This window comes from Bombyx mandarina, chromosome 15, assembly GCF_030267445.1.
Source record: "Bombyx mandarina strain Sakado chromosome 15, ASM3026744v2".
In the NCBI taxonomy this organism is placed as follows: domain Eukaryota; kingdom Metazoa; phylum Arthropoda; class Insecta; order Lepidoptera; family Bombycidae; genus Bombyx; species Bombyx mandarina.
In genome coordinates this window covers 13994154-14016683 of record NC_143221.1, presented here as the reverse complement: position 1 = coordinate 14016683, position 22530 = coordinate 13994154, and the positions used below count along the sequence as shown (strand labels likewise).

Sequence of the window (22530 nt, the reverse complement as noted above, 5' to 3'; positions counted from 1 at the left end):
TCTGAACCGACGCTACTTTAAGCTTGATCTCATAACCAATAAGCCATCTTGCATGACTTTTATATCAATGTACTAAAGATATAAAAGATATTAACCGACCAGATCAAGTCGGCAGTGGGCGGCTGTTTGCATGAGTGTACCAGACTCACAACAAACCGCGAGGAGTGGCAATTGCTCGTGAGGCATATAACATCTGCCCACACCAATGATACTGGATGACGACCACGACCGCTCTGACAAGAATGATACGACATACGACATACTGTAACGGCAGAAAATTTAATTACATTTTTTTTTAAATTAACCCTATCTAGCTAACGTGGCGCAGTGTGGAGAATCTGATTTTAAAGCTCGCATACTCGACACTGCATATCGTGACTGTGCAATTTTTATGTTGTTTGTCGACAGATTTTGCACATCACTGGCATGCAGAATCTTCGAGAAACGACACATTAATCATATAAAAGGACAAGTCCACTTTGTCCAAGTCTCTTTCATGTAACATCTCTTGAGCTGCGAGGTGATTAAATTCTTTGATTTACCAAAGTCTGTTACATTAATTCTTGGTTTCGTGTGATAAACCAGGGTAAGTGTTTTTGAATTATTCTCCACACTGTGTCCACAAACCTTAATTAAATCAAATTTAAAACATAATTATGTCTTAACACGTAGGTCCTTGTAACTGGTACAAAATAAGTACTACAGTTAGGGTGCAGAGTGTGACCTTCTGTTCACCTTCGGGATCCCAAAGCACCTTTCTGAATGGACGCTGCCAGAAGCGGGGAGCTCTAGCAAGTCGGTCCAAGAAAGGCTGCTTGACTGCGGTAGACGTATAACTCACCCGCATTCCCAGCCTCGCTCGCATACAGCAACCCCGGTTGCTGGGAAGTGATCCGGTGAAGCTTGTTTCTTTTAACTAATTTATATTAATTTTCTTTCTGTGTAACATTCTCGAGTGTTCGGTGTATCTACCGACACACCTTCAACTTGGAACTTGACCTCTCACTAATACTTTGTAAATTATTGTAACTCATTTTATCCTTTTATATTTGTGTGTAATAAACACAATATTGTTATTTTTAATTTGTTTTTTTATATTGTTGTAAGTCTCCCAGAGCGGTAAGTGGTGGCGCCCTGAAATCCTCCTTACCGAGTCTCCTGTTCACCGGCGGTGACGTGTCTAGAAGTGGTGCAACTCGGCCCCGTGTCTCTCGACCCATAGACCACCTTTTGGGGAGTGACGCGACTGGGCCTCATGTAACATCAGCATACCCAAGGGACACCCTCAGACACGGACACGTTATAATACGAAATACTAAGATATTAATTCGCTTTAATAATGTCTACTGGCGAATCTATTGGAGATTCGTCGTTCCGAAGACGTAATATTTACAAATTACTTTGTAAAATGACAAACTATAAACAAATCGTTCAAACACTTGGAAGGCACATGTAAAAGCTTCGTATCGCAGCTAATCTTATCTGCCTATACTATGTATATTCCTCTTTTGTTACAAGCATTAATAAATGATAAGACATTAAACTCGTGTACTGTATTTATTTAATACATTCATTTATCGTATTGCACTAAAACCAGTTCGTATTTCAAAACGGCTGCAGCTACCTGCAAACAAAATTTGTTTTAAAGTGTATTAGCGACCCGCCCTCGCGTCGCTTCGGAAACATTACATTTTATTATTGATAGCTGAGTCCCGCGATGTAACCCGCGGTTATTGTCGTACCGCGGGTGACGCCGCGAGGCAAAGCTAGTCTAAAAAAAGTAGCTTAAGTTACTCCTTATATCATCAGCTACTTATCAGTGAAAGTCCCGTCAAAATCGGTCCAGCCGTTTCAGAGATTAGCCGGAACAAACAGACAGACAAAAATTGTAAAAAATGTAATTTTGATGCATGTACCGTATATTCATATGCATGTAGTAAAAAGCGGCTATTTCAATATTACAAACAGCCACAACAATTTTATTTATATGTATAAATGTATAGATTTATGGGGACAAGTTCATCTCATCTCTTGTATAACTGGTTACTCCAATTCCCAAAAAGAAAAAGTAAAAAAGGAAAACTAATATGAAAATAAATTTTAGGTTCAGTTTAGGTACCTCTAACAACAATTCGCGATTCAACGAAAATAAACCCATTCCAGTTAGAGTAACTTCATCATTCTTCAACTGATACTTTAATCTCTTAATCTGAAAACAAGTAAGTCGTATTACATCTCGTAGCTTGATTGAAATTGAAAATCTAACATTATGTATTTTCATGTTTTTTTTTTGTTTTTTTTTTTATTGCTTAGATGGGTAAAAGAGCTCACAGCCCACCTGGTGTTAAGTGGTTACGGGAGCCACCCACCTTGAGATATAAGTTCTAAGGTCTCAGTATAGTTATAACGACTGCCCCACTCTTCAAGCCGAAACGCATTACTGCTTCACGGCAGAAATAGGCAGGCCGGTGGTACCTACCTACCCATGCAAACTCACAAGAGGTTTTATCACCAGTAAAAATCGAATCGAAGTGGAATCGAACCACATTCGTTGTCTAACTTAGGAAGGGTAAACACGTCTCGGAACTGTCATCGTTACGTGCTGCTCAATCTCTTCGCACAATTGCCCATCATACGCCCACTATTTCAAGAAATAATGAAATTATCGACCCACTCTGCGACATATAGATATTTCAATAACTGCAGCATGAAAGTAGTCTGTGGGGCAATGCAATGAAAGCTTAGGTCATTAAATATAGGTATATGTTCATCTAGCAAGGAATCTTAAATAATAAATATGAAGCAGATGCAATTCCCAATAATCTTACCTCCAGATTGTAAGCTAATTCGGGACACAAGTACAAGGAGATTAAAGCTTTTTTCGAATGAATATATACGTCTGCAGCCGCCAACACTACGCCACAAGCTCTGAACATCAACCAACCGAGAGAAATGAAATAATATAACCTGTTGATGAAACTTCCTCTGTCTTTTGAACTGGAAAACAAACATTCACTAATTAAAACCTGTGATTCGCTTGAAAATACCTAATAAATTTATACAGCAGTTCTACTCATATAACGTTATTTCAATGCGGTGTGATGTAGAAAATGTTGCTCCTCAGTTCGTATATAAAACAGTCTGAATAAATTATATTCTAATACTATTGAAATTTATTTAGTAAGTGAGCTCATGAACCTCAACCCAACAGATTTTTTTAACAATATCCCAAGCAAGGGCGGGGCTTCGTTTAATCTACCACTGGATCGGAATCGCGACCCATTGAGAAAGTCCGGTAAGGAACTCAGTAGGTTTTGTCTATGGACTAGGATGTACGTTGAACTCTTCGAACGAAAGGATCCTGTTTTTTGCCTTATTCTCAAGATAGAGTATATAATTAGAGACGGCCACAATAAGGGGGTTATGGTGTCGCACTGCTTAGTAAATTAATCCACAGACACAGCTCACTGAGTTTCTGACAGAATCTTCTCAGTGGGTTGCGTTTCCAATCCAGTAGTAGATTCTACGAAGCACTGCTTTTGCTAGGGCCAGTGTTAGCAACGCTCCCGGTTTGAGCTCATCTCCCGTGTGCTCATCTACACGTTAAGGAGAAGCTGAAATAGCCTCACAAGGCTATCAGCATTGGCATGGGAAAAAAGCACCGCTTATTCGAAGAAGCGGTCTAAAACCACAAACCGCCTTTACCATGGAAGATGAAATAAAAATGAATGAGGAAAAAGAAGCTCTTACTTGATCCCAAGAAATAATTGAAGACAGATGAAGTATAAATTGTTGACGTTTGACAATAAGACCAAAGCCCCGATTTGATCGTCAACTAACCGCACGAGGGCTGCCTGTCTAACATACGCTTGTCTAATCCGACGCCATATTTGGAATCGCATGTGATTTTCAGACGAAACCTGTAACGAGCTTATTAACTGTCGCATTGTATGGATTAGACTATTGGGCTTACGAAAACGATAGATGAACCAATAATATGTGCTTAAATGAGAGTGTTGAGATGGATGTGTGAAGTAAAGATAAATAAAATGAGAAATAAGTATTTAAGAGAAAATCTGAAAGTATTGCGCCAGTCACTTAGAAAATAAAGAATAAAAAGTTTTCATGATATTGTGCGCAAAGAAGATGATCATGTGGTAAAAAATACCTTGGGTATGAAGGTAGTTGGAAATGGAGGGAGGCAAGATAATGGTACCTACACGTCCGGACTTACAAGATCATCGCCTTCCACGACTCGTCGTCACCGAGCATCGATGCCAGAACAGTCGGAAACGACTTGTCGTTTCCTATTTTTGCGACGAGGACACGCCGCCACCCCGTGCACGTCCCATGCGGGGCAGGCGACGAGCGTATGCTCTGCCGTGTCCAAGTCGCAACCACAATGGTGGCACTCTGCCGTCGGCTCGGCTCCGATCCGGTGCACGCCACACGGGCGCCTCGTTTTTTTTTTTTTTTTTATTGCTTAGATGGATGGACGAGCTCACAGCCCATCCTGGTGTTAAGTGATAGACACCTACAACGTAAATGCGCCACCCACCTCGAGATACAAGTTCTAAGGTCTCAAGTATACTTACAACGGCTACTCCACCCTTCGAACCGAAACGCATTGCTGCTTCACGGCGGACATAGGCGGGGTGGTGGTACCTACCAGTGCGGACTCCCAAGACGTCCTAACATCAGCAATTACGCAAATTTTGTGTCTTTAATTTTTATTACACTGTGTTATTCCTTTACCGTGGAAGTGAATCGTGAACATTTGTTAAGTACGAATTTCATTAGAAAAATTGGTACCCGCCTGAGGGATTCGAACACTGGTGCATCGCTCGACACAAATGCACCAAACGTCTTATCCTTTAGGCCACGACTTATTCAACATGAATTAAATCTAAGAACCAAACTAACCAAATCTGACATTCTCTTCACACCGCCAGACATTGAAGGCCCGTAAACAAAAGTACAGAAGCAGCAAGTTTAAAGATATATGCACCTTAATAGGACTATGGAGCGAGCCATCTTACCTGAGCACCTTCCTTTAGGTTCCTCTCAAGCATCACAACTCGATGTACGTACGTATTAAGTCTATTATATCGCGATGTGAATCCCATACTAATCAAAATAATGATCAAATCTTGGAAATTCCACAAAGCCGTTGCAAGTTTACTCATTATGAAAATCGGTATTGCCAACCAGAGGTTGTATTCATCTGAAAGTTTATCACCATTAAAAATCTATCAGGAATAATAATTGCAACAAGTTAGATAATGAAAAAATAATGTTACACGTGATGTTTAATATAAACAATGCAATATAAAGATCTGCTTAGTGTGAAGCCTCAAAGATTTTATCCAGTCTCCCATATTCCGCGAAATAATAATGAGTTCCGATCACAGCTTCCCCTGTTTTATAACCACCATTGCTTCTGTCACTAAACAGTAGTACGTGGTAAAATTTCCAAGTGTCAAGGAATTCCCTCCCCATTCCCTTAAATCGTAATAAAAGGCAACACAGCTATCCTGAAAAAACAAGCAGGATAGTGGTAACAGTAACATACCATGGGGATAAAAAAAAGCGCCTACAATTGAATATAATACCAAAAGACATTCACACTTCAATGAAATGTAATTTAACTACAACCAACCGTTTTGAACGAGGAATCCATGTGAGCTTAGAATGTATCTCTCCATATATTCTTCAGGGGGACAATCGAAGCCTGTGGCCGACATCATACTTAACATGTGCTCCACTGAAGTAAAGGGAAATTTAATAGTAATTCCTCAAAAGCACGCTCTGTTAATCTCAAGGAGTTAGTAGTTTCTTCCTCTAAGCCTTATTAGCTTGAAAGAAATGATAGAAAATGGTCTATAAAACTCATATATTCGTTGCAATACTTAAAATCTTAGATAGCCTTCACTAAGTTATTACGTAAACAAAAGAAGAAAAAAAAAAAAAAAAAAACATAAAACGCGACGTTATTTAAAATAAGATGTATGTAGTGGAAGCAAATTGTGTGTGTGGTTAAATGTCTTTTTTGTGTTGGACTTGGTGACTTTAGGCACTTTGTGCGTCTCGAAGTGAGATTTTCTAAAAGGTACCCGAGCGCCTCCCAAAAAGACCTAGCTCATACAAATGCATGTAATATCGGATCGAAATCGCGATCTGCTAAAAAGATCCGAGAACCTCAGCGAACTGGCTTAGTCGGCTATGACCTGTGTTTCACCGAAAGCTCTTCGAAGAGCTCGACCATTACGATAATCTGTGTTAGGGCTGTCAGTAATGTTAGAACTAGAAGCGTATAATAACGTTGAAAGTGGATCGGGTACATTTTAAATGTGATGTGTGCATTGTTATTGTTACGCCGGTAAGAGTAGCGCCGAACAGTCGAACGAATATCGAAGGATCTAGTAGCATCTAGAACGCTTGAGAAGTACAACGCCATCTATTGTCAGATAGCGAAAACACAATACTCGACTTGTGTGGAATATTCTCGTTAATTCTAGAGATGTAGTATCGGCTATAAAAGCGTTACAGAGATGTCATGCAGTCAGTTAGTAATTGGAACTACTCGAAGCGAAACAGCGAACGGATCACCTGAAGCGAAACGGAAGAAGTGAATTGAAAATTTTAAGGTTTCTGTTGAGTGTTTCAAGTGCTCTGAGTATTGAATACAGTTTTGATTTGTACTTCGGTATAATTTTTTTATTTATCCCGAGCCCCAGCGCGTAACATTATTTTATAATTTTTAGCAAGACGCAGTGGATGTTGGGACTATAAGAACACCAGTCGTCGTGACCACATTATTCCTGTCAGAAAGTATTAAAATACTTCCTACTACTTTTACAACTACTACATTTCCCCAGACTCAGTTTTCTAATACAATATGAGGAATGTGACCGAAGCTTGATATTTAAAATTATTATCTTTTCCAACAACACTCATTTACATACATATTTGTAAATGCGGACAGACATTCTTACTATGTATGTACTCAAAGCCTTTTTACTGTGTGTAGTTTATCCTACTTAATTAGAGTTAACCAAAATTAAATTTACATTAACCTTAGTGGATAAGCGAATCAATCTTAATTCTAAGTTTACTTACGGAAGGTCAAAATCGGAAGAGACCTATTTTCATTTATAATGTTATCAGATTAAGCCATACTACCATAAAAATAACAAGGTACTTTAATCATATTTGTAGTCCAAAGGTAAATTATAATAAATTATGACCCAGCTATACTTAGTCTTTGAGAAATAAACGAATCATATCCTCCAACCAAATAATTAGGTTTTTATCGGAGAAGTTTCAACATCGTATTGGATCTATTTTTATAGTAAACGATTTGAAATATGACTTCTTTTGTAAGTAGTCAAAGTTAGGGTAGCTCAACCAGATGTTTAAAAATCAGTAATTAATCGCACCCTCCTATTTATTTTTTGGAGGTTGGGTAGTAGATCCTCTTGGCGTTATGTTGTTTACTGCTTTAAGCTCAAAAATATCAACGACGTTTATGCCGCCTCCCATCTTATGACATTTCAAGTCTCATACTATTGTACCGTATCGTACGTTTAACCGTTGCCCCACTCTTCAAACCAAAATGTACCACTCTTTCACGACAGGACCAGGCATGGTGGTGGTACCTACCCTTTTCAGCTCACAACCCACCACTGGTAAGTAACCATTGTGACTATCATTTTATCAAAAACATCCTTTAATAGCCATACTATGTCATAAACCCGCAAACGGTTATAAAACCCCGTACTGACGTTTATACGTCGTGTTAAGAGCACCTGCCAGTTAAAACTTCCGCAGAGACCGGCGGCGAGCCGAGGATTTCCGGGGCTTCAGCATACGTGCTCGGATTGGCAAAACTTGTTTACAATTTATCAAGTACTAGCAACCCGCCCTCGCTTTGCTTCGGAAGCTGTAATTTATTATTGATTTCTCCACTATTTAATGGATGTTATTATACATATAAACCTTCCTCTTAAATCACTCTATCTACTAAAATAAACCGCATCAAAATCCGTTGCGTAGTTTTAAAGATTTAAGCATACATAGGGATATAGGGACATAGAAAGCGACTTTGTTTTAAACTATGTAGTGATTACACCACATGCGGAACCCTCTTGGTGCTTCCACACAATGTATTTCGGCGGGATCCAAATTGAATGTAAATTTATCAAGTTTTTTTGATTGTTTTTCGAAAACTACATTCGTATTAGGAATAATGAATACGGATATTACGAATGATGATGTCGTGATGCAGCGAAACATAATGGTGTTGGCTGTTTTAGAAGAAAAGAAACCAGTATATTTTTAAATTGACTCAACTGAAAGTGAATTTTCAGTTGGTACTCTAGTTTTCCAAGAAAAGGTACACCGGAAGCTCCTAATTGAATTCTAATAATGTTTTTTGTAAAAATAGCTTTTTATGGAAAATTTAATGAATCTGATTATGTAGAAGTCGGTTGTTAGAGTGGCTTTAGATCTTAAAACATTAGAGAAAAGTAAAATCATAATTAAATATAAACTCTTTTGTTTGTGGTGAGTGCTTAGAATAGCACCGGCTGAAAGTGCTTTAAAACCATTCGGAGAATGGTGGGTATACCGTAATTGTCAACTGCTGGAAGCGCGTATTAAAGTGTGCACCTGTGGTACCTTCTACCACCACCGTGCCTATTACTGCCGCAACTAAGTCATGTAGTCTCTTCTAAAGTCTGATCAAGCCAAATCAAGGCGGCTCAAGTCACGGGGTGAATAGCGGATTCAGATTGGGATATCCATAGACTACGGTAACCATTTAACACCAACACTTTGGGATCTTGCGGGTTCACAACACGGTAATATCACCAGGACGGTTATTTTTTTTAGGATAAAAACAAACAAACAAAACACCTGCTTGACTATATAAATAATCGAAAGTAGTGTCACTCGTAATTGTGTAGAGTACAGTCCTTTTATGGCAACATCTTCTGTTTCGATTGTAGAACATGACAAAGGAATTGAATTTTTTACTGCTTCGATGGGTAAAAGAGTTCACAGCCCACCTGTATCTCATGTATATAGTACAAGGCAGAAATAGGCAGGTTAGTGGTACCTACTCGGGCGTGCTCACAAGTCGTCCACTATAAAGATGCACGTGAAAAATTGGCGTTATATCCGGAGCAAGAAGTAATCCTAAAACAATTTTATAGTAAACCCATTACTCACCACAAGCGCATGTCATGACGAAGGCACTTACTAGGACAGTTCGTCTTTTAATTCTACTATCAGATGGGAGCCGCAGTCCTGGATCCGTTTCTGTTCTCGACCAGTGTTCAGATAACTGTTCCCAAGAGGACACAAATTTGATTGACAAGCTCAGTGATAGAAGAGCGTTCCCATAGAATATACAACCTGACAGTCTCGCTGTGAAGCCCCCTGGAAAATAATCCTTTCCCTGTTTTCATAGCTTAGACTTATTCATTTGAAATATAGGCTAAAGTTTAGGGCCACTAACATTTACTTTAATAATTTTCGGTAATAATGAGAGCCCTCGCTAGTGTATCATCGTCGAATTGGGAATATTCGCACGGATTGTTATTTCTATCGTGTTATAAAATATTGTTTGACCTCATTTTGTGCTTGACCCAAGGACTTTAATATTACACTTTAATATTTTATTATAGACTCCTTTCATTCACAGTCACCAATATAATAATATATCGAAACTTCAAAATCTAAACATTATTTTTAAAGTATCAAGAACAGATGCACACCGAAAACACAAAATTACTTACTTTACTGGTGGTAGGACCTCTTGTGAGTCCGCGCGGGTAGGTACCACCATCCCGCCTATTTCTGCCGCGAAGCAGTAATGCATTTCGGTTTGAAGGGTGGGGTAGCCGTTGTAACTATACTGAGACCTTAGAACTTATCTCAAGGTGGGTGGCGCATTTACGTTGTAGATGTCTATGGACTCCACTAACCACTTAACACCAGATGGGCTGTGAGCTCGTCCACCCATCTAAGCAATAAATAAAAAAAGAATAGAAGTTTTACTCCTTAGTTTGAGGAATAGAAACTCAAATCTCTGAAAACACACTGTCGATGAGTCAATGACGTATTTTCAATATTTGCATCCTTCTCCAACAAATCCAGTTTATTTAAGTAATAAAAAGACGTACGACTATCAGTACTATGAACCGTCCATCCTCCGAGAAGCCTCACGATCTTCCATATAGCTCCCACTTCAATAGCCAGTAGCATTAAAAATAATATAACTGTCCAGCCGAATGCGATACTGGGCTTACATGTAGAAACGCCAAAGTATCGCGTCATCGAGAAGATCCGTGTCATTGTCGGAAGAAACTCCTGAAATTTGTCCTTATCCATATATATAAAAATGAATTGCTGTTCGTTAGTCTCTCTAAAACTCGAGAACGGCTCGACCGATTTGGCTAATTTTGGTCTTGAATCATTTGTGGAAGCCCAGAGAAGGTTTAAAAGGTAGATAAATATGAAAATACTCTGAATTAAATAAAAATAGCAATATTGTTTTTCCTTTGATGTGTCCCCCGTCGGACGTATTCCTTTTGTTTGTTTTAAGTTTATTTTATACAAAAGTCTAAGTCTTTTATTTATCGATTGAGGCACTACGAAGTCTACCGAGTCAGCTATACTTTGAACGGCCGTCTGGTGTAGTGGTAAGTGACATGGTCACTACACAAGGGGGTCGCGGGTTCGGATCCCGCCAAGGGAAGATATTTGTATGATAAATATCAATGTCTTTTCCAGGGTTATGGATGTATATTAAATATTAAAATATATGTACGTGTATAATAAAAATCTTACATTTATTTCCGTTATCTGGTACCTGTAACACAAGTTCTTTACGAACTTATCACGGGACCAGTTAACGTGGCGTGATTGTTAGTAAATATTTATTATTATTATTTATATATATTTAGCTAGTATTCTAAAAAAAAAAATTTTTTTTTTATTGCTTATATGGATGGACGAGCTCACAGCCCACCTGGTGTTAAGTGGTTACTGGAGCCCATAGACATCCACAACGTAAATGCGCCACCCACCTTGAGATATAAGTTCTAAGGTCTCAAGTATAGTTACAACGGCTGCCCCACCCTTTAAACCGAAACGCATTACTGCTTCACGGCAGAAATAGGCAGAAATATCCTAATACTCCGTTTTTTATCACACAACAATGAGCATTCTAATTTCTCGAGCCCCACTTGTAATATGTTCATGGAATTTTCCATTCGAATGTCTAATTACTAATTTAAAATCCAAGAAGTTATTTATCTTCTGTGACGGAACAATCTGTGCAATATTACAATGTAAGCTTTGGAGTTATGTAATCGTGTCAGTAATATTTCGTGAAAGAATCGAAAGCAAACCCGTGTGTTTCAATAGCGTTGACCCGCGCATTTGTTCTTCAGTACACACAAATATTTATAATACTTTCAATGACGAATATATTGTTAAGTAACAAAGCAATTGTATGTTGCAATTATGTCAAATGAAATTCAGGAATCGTCAGCATCACATGTCTTCATTATCGGAAGACTTTCTGTGTTAATTAAAAAAAGAACCAATCCATATTACAATTTAAGAAACTTGTTTATAATCAATAAAAAATATCTAATAGATACTGGCGGCGGTATCTTTACTTCACTTTTGATACCAGACTCATCTGTCTTTGTAGGAGAAATAAGAAAAATTGCTCTAAGAAATTGAGGTCATAAATATATAAGTTTGCCTTTATATTATTTTCAATTTGATTTCATTACAATCGAAATATACAAACATCAATTTTAAAAATTTGGCTTTTACGTTGAAAATTATTCATTGTCTCCGCGATGGATACTGCTAAATTTTAAATGATGTATAGCATCACGTTTGAAGAAACAGCATCAACTCTTACGAACTCTTACTCAATGAAGGTATCGTTTGGTTGACAGTTATCCGCCCAAACCACTACCGTTAAAGGAATGCAACTAATAAATCTCACTTATACACAAAGCCCCATAAAACAATATTCGAACACACGTCACTGTGGAACTGACCGATAAGTCAATGAAGTGAAATATATACTGTTTATTAAAATCACTAGCTATATGAACACTTTTACATTTTCTTCAATAAAACTCTACAAAGTGCTATTTGAAAATCACAAACGCCTCCTAATTCCTGACATTTCATTTTCAAATAATTCCTAATCATTATTCTGTTCCCGTAATCACAGCCTATATTGAAACCTTTTATTTCATTTCGATAAATTATCTACACGTGTAATAAGCGCTGTGCTTAGATGTGCATTGACGTAATATAAGAATTAACTAAATGCAATATACTTAAAAAAGTTATTTTTTATACTCCTGTAACAATGACTTGACTTGAAGAAGTATTTGGATTCCATTCTTAGTAGAAGACCTATTTTAGAAGCGCTTATAGGTACCAGCCTCTCTAATAGCAGTGTATTATTGTGGGCTGAACTTCCCAGCTGAGCCCACGCTGGCCCACCTGTCGTAGTGGAAAGACCACAAGAAGTGGGCTTTCAAAAAGCTACACTTCCTTCGTTTTCCTTCTTTTGTGCGGTGTTCAGGTTTCCTTTTGTTGTGATAATGACAACAGCTTTGATGATTTGAGAGATTATTTATTAATAAGCTTAAAACATATATTTATTGCTTAGATGGGCGGACGACCTCACAGCCCACCTGATGCTAAGTGGTTACTGTAGCCCATAGACATCTACAATGTAAATGCGCCACCTTGAGATAAGTTATAAGGTCTCAGTATAGTTACAACGGCTACCCCGCCTTTCAAACCGAAAAGCATTACTGTTTTACGGTAGAAATAGACACAGCGCGTGGTACCTACCCATACGGACTCACAAAAGGTCCTACCACCAGTAACTTATCTAATAGATACTACCGTAGAAATTATTTTATACAAACACGCGATCCCTTACTGATGACTGATTTGAAAATAAATAACTCCGATGCAAAATGCATTCCTATGCTATACGATGTCATATTAACACCAGTGAGGGCAGGGTAACACCAAGTCTCTGCACCTACTACTGAGGACCTCGTTTAAAGATGAACACCCAAGGGCGTCCCGAAAATCCCTGTAGATGTGTCTCAAATCCCTAATCAAACAGAACTGGAGAACTCTGACCTGGGAGCAGGTGATGTAATGAAAAAAAAGTTGACAGATTTACCTAAAACAATTCTTCGTAGTGCTCTCTTCATGGACAAGACACACAAGCACACCAAAATCTCTCCGTAGACGCAAAAGTTAGGATACATCTATGAAGTTCCTATTTCGACTATCACACTTCTGACCTTACGGCCATATTTAAAAGTCTAGTAAGCATTATCTTCTAATTTAGAATACCGTAAATGGAATCTTTCGATATATCTTAATACATTACTTTGAACACATTAAATGACAAAGTAAAGTGGAGATATTATTATTCCTCTCATAATAATATACTGCTATCATCTTGCTCTATTCCCTCATAGCATACCCTAAATACAATGTTAGCTCCATGAAAATTTACAACAATCATACATTCACGTTGCTTTCATGAAATAATTGTAGCATTTACAAATGCTGTCTTCAAAACACAACATTAAGCGAACAAAGATAAGGATCATTTTACGTTACTTTCATAAAACATGAATAATAAACAGCTTTCCACGTTTTTCTTGCCGCTGATACTGGCTCGTCCGCCCATAATTTTAACGAACGTGATTCCACTGCGACTCAAGTGCACTTAGATGGTAAACTGTGAATTAAGTGTTATTAACTGCGCGTGTTTGATACCATCGAAAGAGGGACAAACAAACTGCTTTTACATATTCCTGCATTGATAATACCTAAATGTCTTCGCGGCAGTGCTTTGGGAAATGAGCTACACCGCCCGTGAAAGTGAAGGTGGAAAAGTGTTTGTTAAGCTCACTTTACTGGTTTACTAATTACTGGTGGTAGGACCTCGCGTGAGTCCGCACGGGTAGGTACCACCACTCCGCCTATTTCTGCCGTGGAGCAGTAATGTGTTTCGGTTTGAAATATATTTATTAAAATATATTCTCGAACTCATGATTTTGCCTTTTTTATTTTTTGTTATGGCTTTGATGGGTGGATGAGCTCACGGCCCACCAGGTGTTAAGTAGTTATCGGAGCCCATAGACATATATACAACGTAAATGCCGCCACCCATCTTAGGCATGAGTTCTAAAGTCTCACTTTTAACTGTACAACGGCTGCCCCGCCTCAAACCGAAAGGCATTACTGCTCCATGGCAGAAATAGGCAGGGCGGTGGTACCTACCAGTGCGGACTCACAAGACGTCCTACCACCTGTAAATATACCTAATGTGTCATATTTCAATGAATAGAACATATATTTCGGACTATAGGAAAGCGTACTAATGGAATATACTTAGTATATTATATTCTTTAGATGTTTCTCATTTAATCAAATTTTATTAATACGTTAACTAGCATATTTACGTTTCTTTGTACACGAAAACAAGCACTGTTCTAAGTTTTCGTTTTGGTAACTTTATTATAGGAAATAAAAAGATTTACTAAATTTAAAAACGCAATCCAAATAAGTAGAACGCTGAAGTGGAGATGGACAGGACATATCTTAAGAGAGAAATATGAGAAATGGACCAAAATAATTACAGAGTGGTACCCACGGGATGGCTGTAGAAAAAAAGGAAGACAGCCAAAACGTTGGGAAGATGAAATAAAGAGTGTAGCCGGCCCGCATTGGAGTCGAATGGCCAAAAATCGAGAATATTGGCAATCTTTAGAGTAGGCCTTTGTCGAGAGACAAGCTGTTTTTAAAACCACACCGAACGCCGAACGGAATAATTGATTATAAGTTGCACTTAAATTTAATTTATTATTAAGTAATGTATTAAGTTAGTAATTAGTAAACAAAACAGCAATAAAGGCTTATTATTATTATTATTATTATTATAGTTTAACCTTTAGGAACACCATGTATATATTCGTTCCGGCGCTATGAAATGGATAAAATAATTTTCTGCAACAATAAACGTGAGAGAAACATTTGAGGATCGCTGTTTTAATAGTGTACGTGAGGGAATGAGTGCGTCCATTTATTTGAAGCCCAACCGAAATAAATAGGTGCTTTGCTTTCGTTCTGTGAAAAATACGTTACGGACGCGGACCCTACGGAACCCAATCGGCTTTTCGTTTTGGGAAGTTGGAGCTGAAAATATTTTACTGTAATATTTCGACGGAACCTAAATAGATAAGACCTACGATCAAATAAATCTCATGACAAATATAATATAAATTTGAAAATTTTTTTTGTTAAGTCGCATCCATATATGCCGTCCGGCTGTTGTTATCTAATCGATTTTAAATCAATCTTGATGCATTTTCATATCCTAGTTTCACATCTCTATAGTTTTATGCTTAAGAACGTTAAAATATTACGAAAAAAATGGCGACATCATAGCATAAATAGGCTCTAGACTTAGTACTTACGATTATTGGTACTAATAGATGCCGGTTGAAGATTACAGAAGACTAGTAAAATGCCTTAAAACGCTATTGCTGATACCTACCCGATAGCCAATTTTGCAATTAAATTTTCTCTCTCTCTCTCTCTCTCTCTCTCTCTCTCTCTCTCTCTCTCTCTCTCCTTCTCTTTCCCTCTCCCGCTCTCTAGTTCGCACCACAAACTGACGATAGGTCAATAGCTTATATAAGCTTTGCTAACACTTTATCCGTACAGGACTACGTTTGGACTATTTCGTTAAGTTTCCCGCGGCCCGTTTACAACTTCATAATAACCGTGATAAAACTTTATTGGGCGTTTATGAAGAGCGATCTTGTGGAGTGAACGGTCCTAATAAATTTAAATTAATGGTAGGCATTATTAATGACAACGTCTTTAATTTTTAATGAAACTCATTTCTTTCATTCATCGTAATAGCGTTTCCAGTAATAGGAAAAAACTAAGAACAAATTCCACAATTATAAAGAAATGTGTTTTCAGTCCACACATACGATCTCTTAAATGGCTTTTGGGTCAACTACGCTGAGTCCTTAATAATTAAAAAACTTTCATACCGAAACCAATATAATCTTTAAGGGTATTTTGAACAGCTTCTCGAGTATTAATTTTTTCCCTACAAACAATTGTTCAAACTTTGGAAAAATAGAGGTCTGTCGGCGCAAGGTCTGATGAGTACGATGGATGACGCAAAACCCCCAACCAGCATTTAACCCTAACATTATATGCATAGTGAAGCAATGTATTTTCTAAACCGCAGCGTATTTTCCGTGGGGAGTGCTCTGAGGAATTATTTGAGATATCATCATCACAGTATGTTTCCAGAGATCTTTTTCGCCACGTACCATCCGGCTTTGGAATGAGCACCTCTCCACGGTGTTTCCCGAGCGCTATGACATGTTCTTCTTCAAGCGAAGCTTGTGGAGAGTATTAAACGGTAGGCAGCGGCTTGGCGCCCCTTTCATTGCTGACGTCCATGTGCGATGGTAACCACTCACCATCAGGTGGGGGGCCGTATGCCTACACGTGCCATAAAAACAAAAAAAAAAACTAGGAAGGACAGTTTTTTTTATTTATTTACGGTAATTTATTACTTTTAGCTTGCCTTAGTTTTTTTAATAATCTTCATTTAGCTTTGCGAAGGAAGAACCGACAGAAAAAATACCACAATTTTGTTAGGTTACCTTAAACTATCTAAATTATAAAATTTAAACAGACCTAACAATCATTTTATCGTGTCATGTTTACTGATAGTAAGGCGAGTTTTAAGCCCGCGCAATTACCACAGTCCTGCGTATCCTATTCATGAGACATACGTAAAAGTTTTCGTTGTTTTTATTATCTGTGTAGTTAAACGAGCATACGGTCCCCTATTAACCTGGCTCACCTGCGCTCATGGAGTCTGCGGAACTCTTCAAACCTCGTTTGAAGGACATGACATAGCGCTTGGGAAACAATGCGAGAGATGCGTTCCACAGTACGTGGATAGTACGTGGCAAAAAAAAAAAAAAAACAGTTCTCCTTCAAGCACCGCATTTTGTTGTGTAATAGGCCAATTTTGCACTCGAAAAAACGTCTTCATAAATTTGTGCTAGAATATTATGTACTCACTGGGTCGTGTGCTGAAATATAAGACAGTAAAACTAAGTTCAGCGGCAGATGCTACCACCACGCCGACGGAAAATTAGATACATTGTAGCTTATTGTTGTGGAAAATTTTGTGGATGTCGATTTCTTCATTCGCACTAGTTTTGTACAATGAAACCTATTAACAACAATAAAGCTGGTAAGAAATTAATTTTATTGTCACGTGTATTTTTGGAAAATGATTTTGAGTTACCAAATTAATTTCTAGTACATTGTAAATTACGAAATAAAATAATCTACTGTATCTAAGTAAAATTGCGTTTTTTTTTTCAGGACAAATAAACAACAGATTTTTTTATTGATTAGAAGATTGAACGGGTTAGTGGTACCTACCCGTGTCGACTCAAAAAACATACCATTATAGCATTAGCATTTCACCTATTATGGCCTCAAATGACGTCACTTAAAATGGACGTATACCTTAAAGTATTCCTTAAATTTGTAAAATATGGAGGTTTCTGTGTCGCTATGGTCAGCGATGATGCAGTCATTTTTATTTTATCACTGCAAATGCTTCATCGGACTACAGGTCATGCACAATAATTATACAGGGCATTTAATAGAACGCAAGGTTCAGAGGTCAACCGTCTCAAGACAATCCGGAGGCACCACGCAGCTGTATTTGTGTAAAATTATCGCCTAACAAACGATTAACTCAGTGAATTCAGTATATTTAGGCTTTCCAGCTTACCCCCAGTAGTCTAAATTCAATTTTAATCACAATCACACCTCCCAATTCAAATTCATTTTATGAACAATATTATTACATTTTCTCTTTTGTTTTTCCCTTTATTTTTCTGTCAGAAGAATTGGTATTCAATTTCAGGTCTTAACAGCAGTAAAGCTCGTAAATATCTACTAAACAAAAGGAAATCGGATAAAAAAAATCCGAGAGGAAAAGATGCTGAAATGTTTCGTCTTTACCTATTTATATGTATGTCACATCCCAACACGACAAACGAAGCGAAACCGTGCCATCTAGTGGATGCGAGCCGCAACTACTCGTCAAACATCGGCTCACTTCGGGTGGTGTGCTTCGGCAGAGTCGAGGTGTCATCGCTCGAGTGGACTGTAGAATCGAAACATATTCCTTGCCTAACCTAGGAAGAGTGAAGACGTCTCGGAACTGTCATCGTTTTGTGGTGCGCAATCTCTTTGCACGATTACCCACCAAACGCCCACTATGTCAAGAAATAATGAAGAAATCGGCCCATTCTGTGACATATACATAAATACGCAAATCGCGAACTGAATGCCATAATCCATTTCGATAGAAACGCAGATTATTCTCATTGGAGTTTCTAGAATAGTTGATCTAAATCTCCTACAATATAATGCTCTTTTGATTATCTCAATAAAGACTAAGTTTCAATCGCGTCCTTACATAAAATAAATATTCAATTACCGACCTATTTTAACTCTTGCACTTTATATTCTTATTAAGGTACAAGCATTAGTCAGTAGCTTGCTCGGAAATTATGTTAGCGTTCACTTTGTGCTAATTAGACTGCAATCTGTTTGCACTTTTCGCTATTTAATATACTAAGTGTTGACTAATTTACAGAGTATCTATCTACGCTGGACAAGATACTTACTCATCGTCTTAACCTACCTACTCATAGCTAAGGGGCTATACCTGCTACACGCGGACGCGTAGGTGAGCTCACAGGCTCAACCGAAGATAACTTGCTTATAATGGCCCCAGCAAGAGAATTGCTTCACGAGACGACCTGAGGAGCCAAGGCCATGTGGTGCACCTACTTCTCCTTGGTATGACGCGCACACCAGGCAACAAAATTGTTGAAGGGCGACCCTTAAGCGATATATTTCAGTTTTGGTCCAGCAGGGACGAATTCTGAAGAATCAGTATAAGAATATTCTGAAGAATCAACGGCACCACCTGTAACGATCTCACGGGCTGCCGCACCGTGACGGTTAGCACAGTGTCATCGAACGCCTCTACTGTCTCTGGCTTTAACATCTTCGGCCACCGAATCTCACATATCCGGGACGCTTCCTAAGACGCGGGAACCTCGAATGAGGCTCGACATTAGGCGAAAAAAAAACATGGTTTATAGCTCATTTTAACATTACTGTAATATACATTATCACATTAATACAATAAGAATATTCCTGTCATATACCATATACTCGACAATAACGAAATCCAATATTGAAAAGGACATTTGATCCCGATTAATTATACGCTTACCTTCCTTATAAGTCTTATCTATTAGATCACGGCATATTGGGTTATCGTAATTACTGTGGGCCATTTTCCTCTTTCAGATCGCATTAAGGACGCCGTCTTGAGCTAATTAGTGCAAATGCACTCCGACCAATGGTTACCAACCTCTTGCAAAGTGGCTCTCGTGTGGTTTGGTTAAAAGCTCGAATGCTCTAGCGTGGAGCTTTCAGAAAGGGAGTTAATCGATTTTCGTGTCTGTCATCTGACTTCCGAATCAACTCTGCTTTTATAGATGTTGTTTTTTTTCCGCAAGATCTCATAAGTGGGATTTTGGGTACTAAATCAATGGTCCTAAGCTTAGATCGTTTTTTCTGTTCCGGATAGCAGGCAAACTATACGATCAGCCATAGAATTGTAAACCGAAGCTCTGTAATACTGTGAACACTTGAATAGTTTTAAAACAAATTTTACTGTCATTATATTAATATCGATATTTCAAATACTTTAGACTAGTCCTTGACCACGAATACTTCTATTTGCATAGAATTTGCAATAGCATTTTTTACTTTAATTTTTTTTTTGCTTTGAAGATATCTAAGTTTGTATACCAACGTGTAAGTTCTAATTTTCCGAAAACTAAACCGATGAAATTGCACACATATCTTCTAAAGGAACTTCCGAACTGCCCAAGGATTTTGGCGAATGGCTTCCAGCGTTTCCAGGAGGTGGTTGAGCCTTAACGTCTGGCAGTTCCAAACTTGTTTGTTCATTTAATATTGTTTACTCACTTACCCTGTTTTAGCACTCGGGTTTCGAACAAGAGTTGACACAAAAGTTGACTTTTACCATTCAAGAACTATTTCGGTTGCCTTTTGAATATAAATTGTTCCGCAGGGCTATTATTAGTCTCCACAGCCTCAACTCGACATACAGAAAAGGACTCTTTTCATATTTTTACTTACTATAAGAGAGCGAAAAAGAAAAAGCTTTGTGCTGCGTATGTGTGGGTATGCTTATGCCTATCCTCACGTTGGCCGATTGGAATTAAACCCTTCATATTATGGAATCTTTCAGGTTTCTTGTAGTCAGCAACTTAGCTGTGCCCCTGACTTTGCTGATGCCCATTAACGGAGGTCGTCATTCTCGATCAGGTGGACAATATTATTATCTGCCAACAGTGACACTAAAAAACAAATTTTTCACCAGCTTCAAGACATTTAATTAATTTGAAATTTTGCTCACATATCAAGGACAGATGAGAATACAATAGCTTTGTTCTTTTAGCCTCATTTATGGTCAGGATCACAAGGAACAAAAAATTTTGGGTTGGTTTTTACACTAATATTGGCAACAAGCAAAACGCTTAGGGGATTCTTTTAATTTTTAAACCACATTTTTGAAACGAAGTTCTTTATGGGTACCCTAACCGGGAAAAAAGGACCGTAACCTAAGATTTTTATTATTTATATATAGCCTTAGTATGATAGCTATAGTGTCTAATGTATAGTCTACGTGATAACGGTTTTTATTATTATTCATGTAAATAGCTGTTTCTTTGTATATTATTATTATATATTTTTGTAAATCATTGTGAATAGAATAAAGATGATAACTTTGTAGTTTTTTTTAATTGTTATCAATAAAAAACCATAATAAAAAATGTATACCTGAATAATTATTTTCTTTATACTTCGAATAGAACTTTTGTAATAAGGAACTTCGCTCCTATCCGGTGTCCCACCACACCACACATCTTTTTATATTATTTTATAAGATTCAACACGAAAACATTACCATCCAAATGCGCAACTTTATCAGATGAATTACTTGTGGATTCTTTCTGCAGGATTAATGCCTAAACAAATAAATTTGTCTGCACAAGGTTGAGTTATGCCTCCCAGAAATGAACACAGTACACACATTAGGGTCACGCGCTCGGCGATTTGTGGAAATCTGTATTCGTGATATTATTTATTCGTTGAATTCTCGGTTCGTTAGTACGTAACACGATAAAAGTTCGAGAATAAAGCTGTTATCCCTTCGTTTCGCATCGACCTCGGGGTGGAACTAAAGAGCTTACAAAGGGCTTTGTGTAGTATAATGTAATGTAGAGTTTTTGAGGATATGTACACAGAATTTGTTTCGCTCATATTTATTTCGTACACGAACCAATTATCGGTCGCAATTTGAATCTAACAGGTCCACATGGTTCAATGCAGGTATCAAAAATTTTTACTTATGGTAGGATCTCTTGTGAGTCCGCACGGGTAGGCACCACCGCCCTGCCTATTTCTGCCGTAAAGCAGCATAATCCGTTTCGGTTTGAAGGGAGGGGCAGCCGTTGTAACTATACCTGAGACCTTAGAACTTATGTCTCAAAGTGGGTGGCGCATTTACGTTGTAGATGTCTAAGGGTTCCGGTAACCACTTAACACCAGGTGGGCTGTGAGCTCGTCCACCCATCTAAGCAATAAAAAAAAAAAAAACCTCATAGCATCTTTTTGTATGGATTGATTAAGGTTAAATAATTTGTTTTTATTATTATCTCAGTGTACAGTAGAGCATACACAATCAATCAATCAAGTCAAATGCAATCATGATCGAAAAGAATTTGGAGTAATTAAAACCATATATAGAGTTTTCATCACCATTTAATTACTACACATTCATATCTTTAATACACAAAAATATTTAATTGAACGTCTTTTGAATACTAAGTCTACTTAAGGTTAGATAAGACTATTTATGAATAAATATTTTTTTTCCACTAATACGAATAAATTCATGAAACTTACAATTGTTTTTATGGTTTTTTTCTTTCGACAAGCTCATGGCTCACCTGGTGTTAACTCGTTACGAGAGCCTATAGACATCAACAACTCAAATGCCGTCACTCACCTTGAGATATGAATTCTAAGCCTAAGTTCTAAGTATAGTACAAACGCTGCCCCGCCCATTAAGTTGGACTGCTTCGCGGCGGTAATGGGCAGGGCAGTGGCACCTGTCAATATGGGCTCTACCAACAACAAAAAGGAGGCGCGTATACGTTGTGATGTCTATGGACTTCTTAATCTGTTTAACAGCATATCAAAGATGACGCTAGTGACTAT

General features: G+C 37.9%; 1 protein-coding gene and 1 long non-coding RNA gene across 2 annotated transcripts; one reads left to right on the top strand and one right to left on the bottom strand.

Annotated features, from left to right (window-relative positions):
• Nucleotides 1-441: 441 nt before the first annotated feature.
• Nucleotides 442-1078, top strand: LOC149501527 (uncharacterized). Its single transcript, XR_016324287.1, has 2 exons — nt 442-586; nt 673-1078. It is a non-coding gene; the product is annotated as an uncharacterized LOC149501527 (long non-coding RNA).
• A 465-nt stretch (nt 1079-1543) lies between these two features.
• On the bottom strand, nt 1544-10759 carry LOC114248574 (gustatory receptor for sugar taste 64a). Its single transcript, XM_089732780.1, has 8 exons — nt 10188-10759; nt 9232-9441; nt 5660-5764; nt 5040-5224; nt 3751-3920; nt 2829-2997; nt 2120-2209; nt 1544-1624 (listed from the first exon to the last, which is right to left on the bottom strand). The coding sequence occupies exons 1-8, from the start codon at nt 10393-10395 to the stop codon at nt 1571-1573; spliced, it is 1191 nt and encodes a 396-aa protein (XP_089588906.1). The 5' UTR covers nt 10396-10759; the 3' UTR covers nt 1544-1570.
• Nucleotides 10760-22530: the final 11771 nt, after the last annotated feature.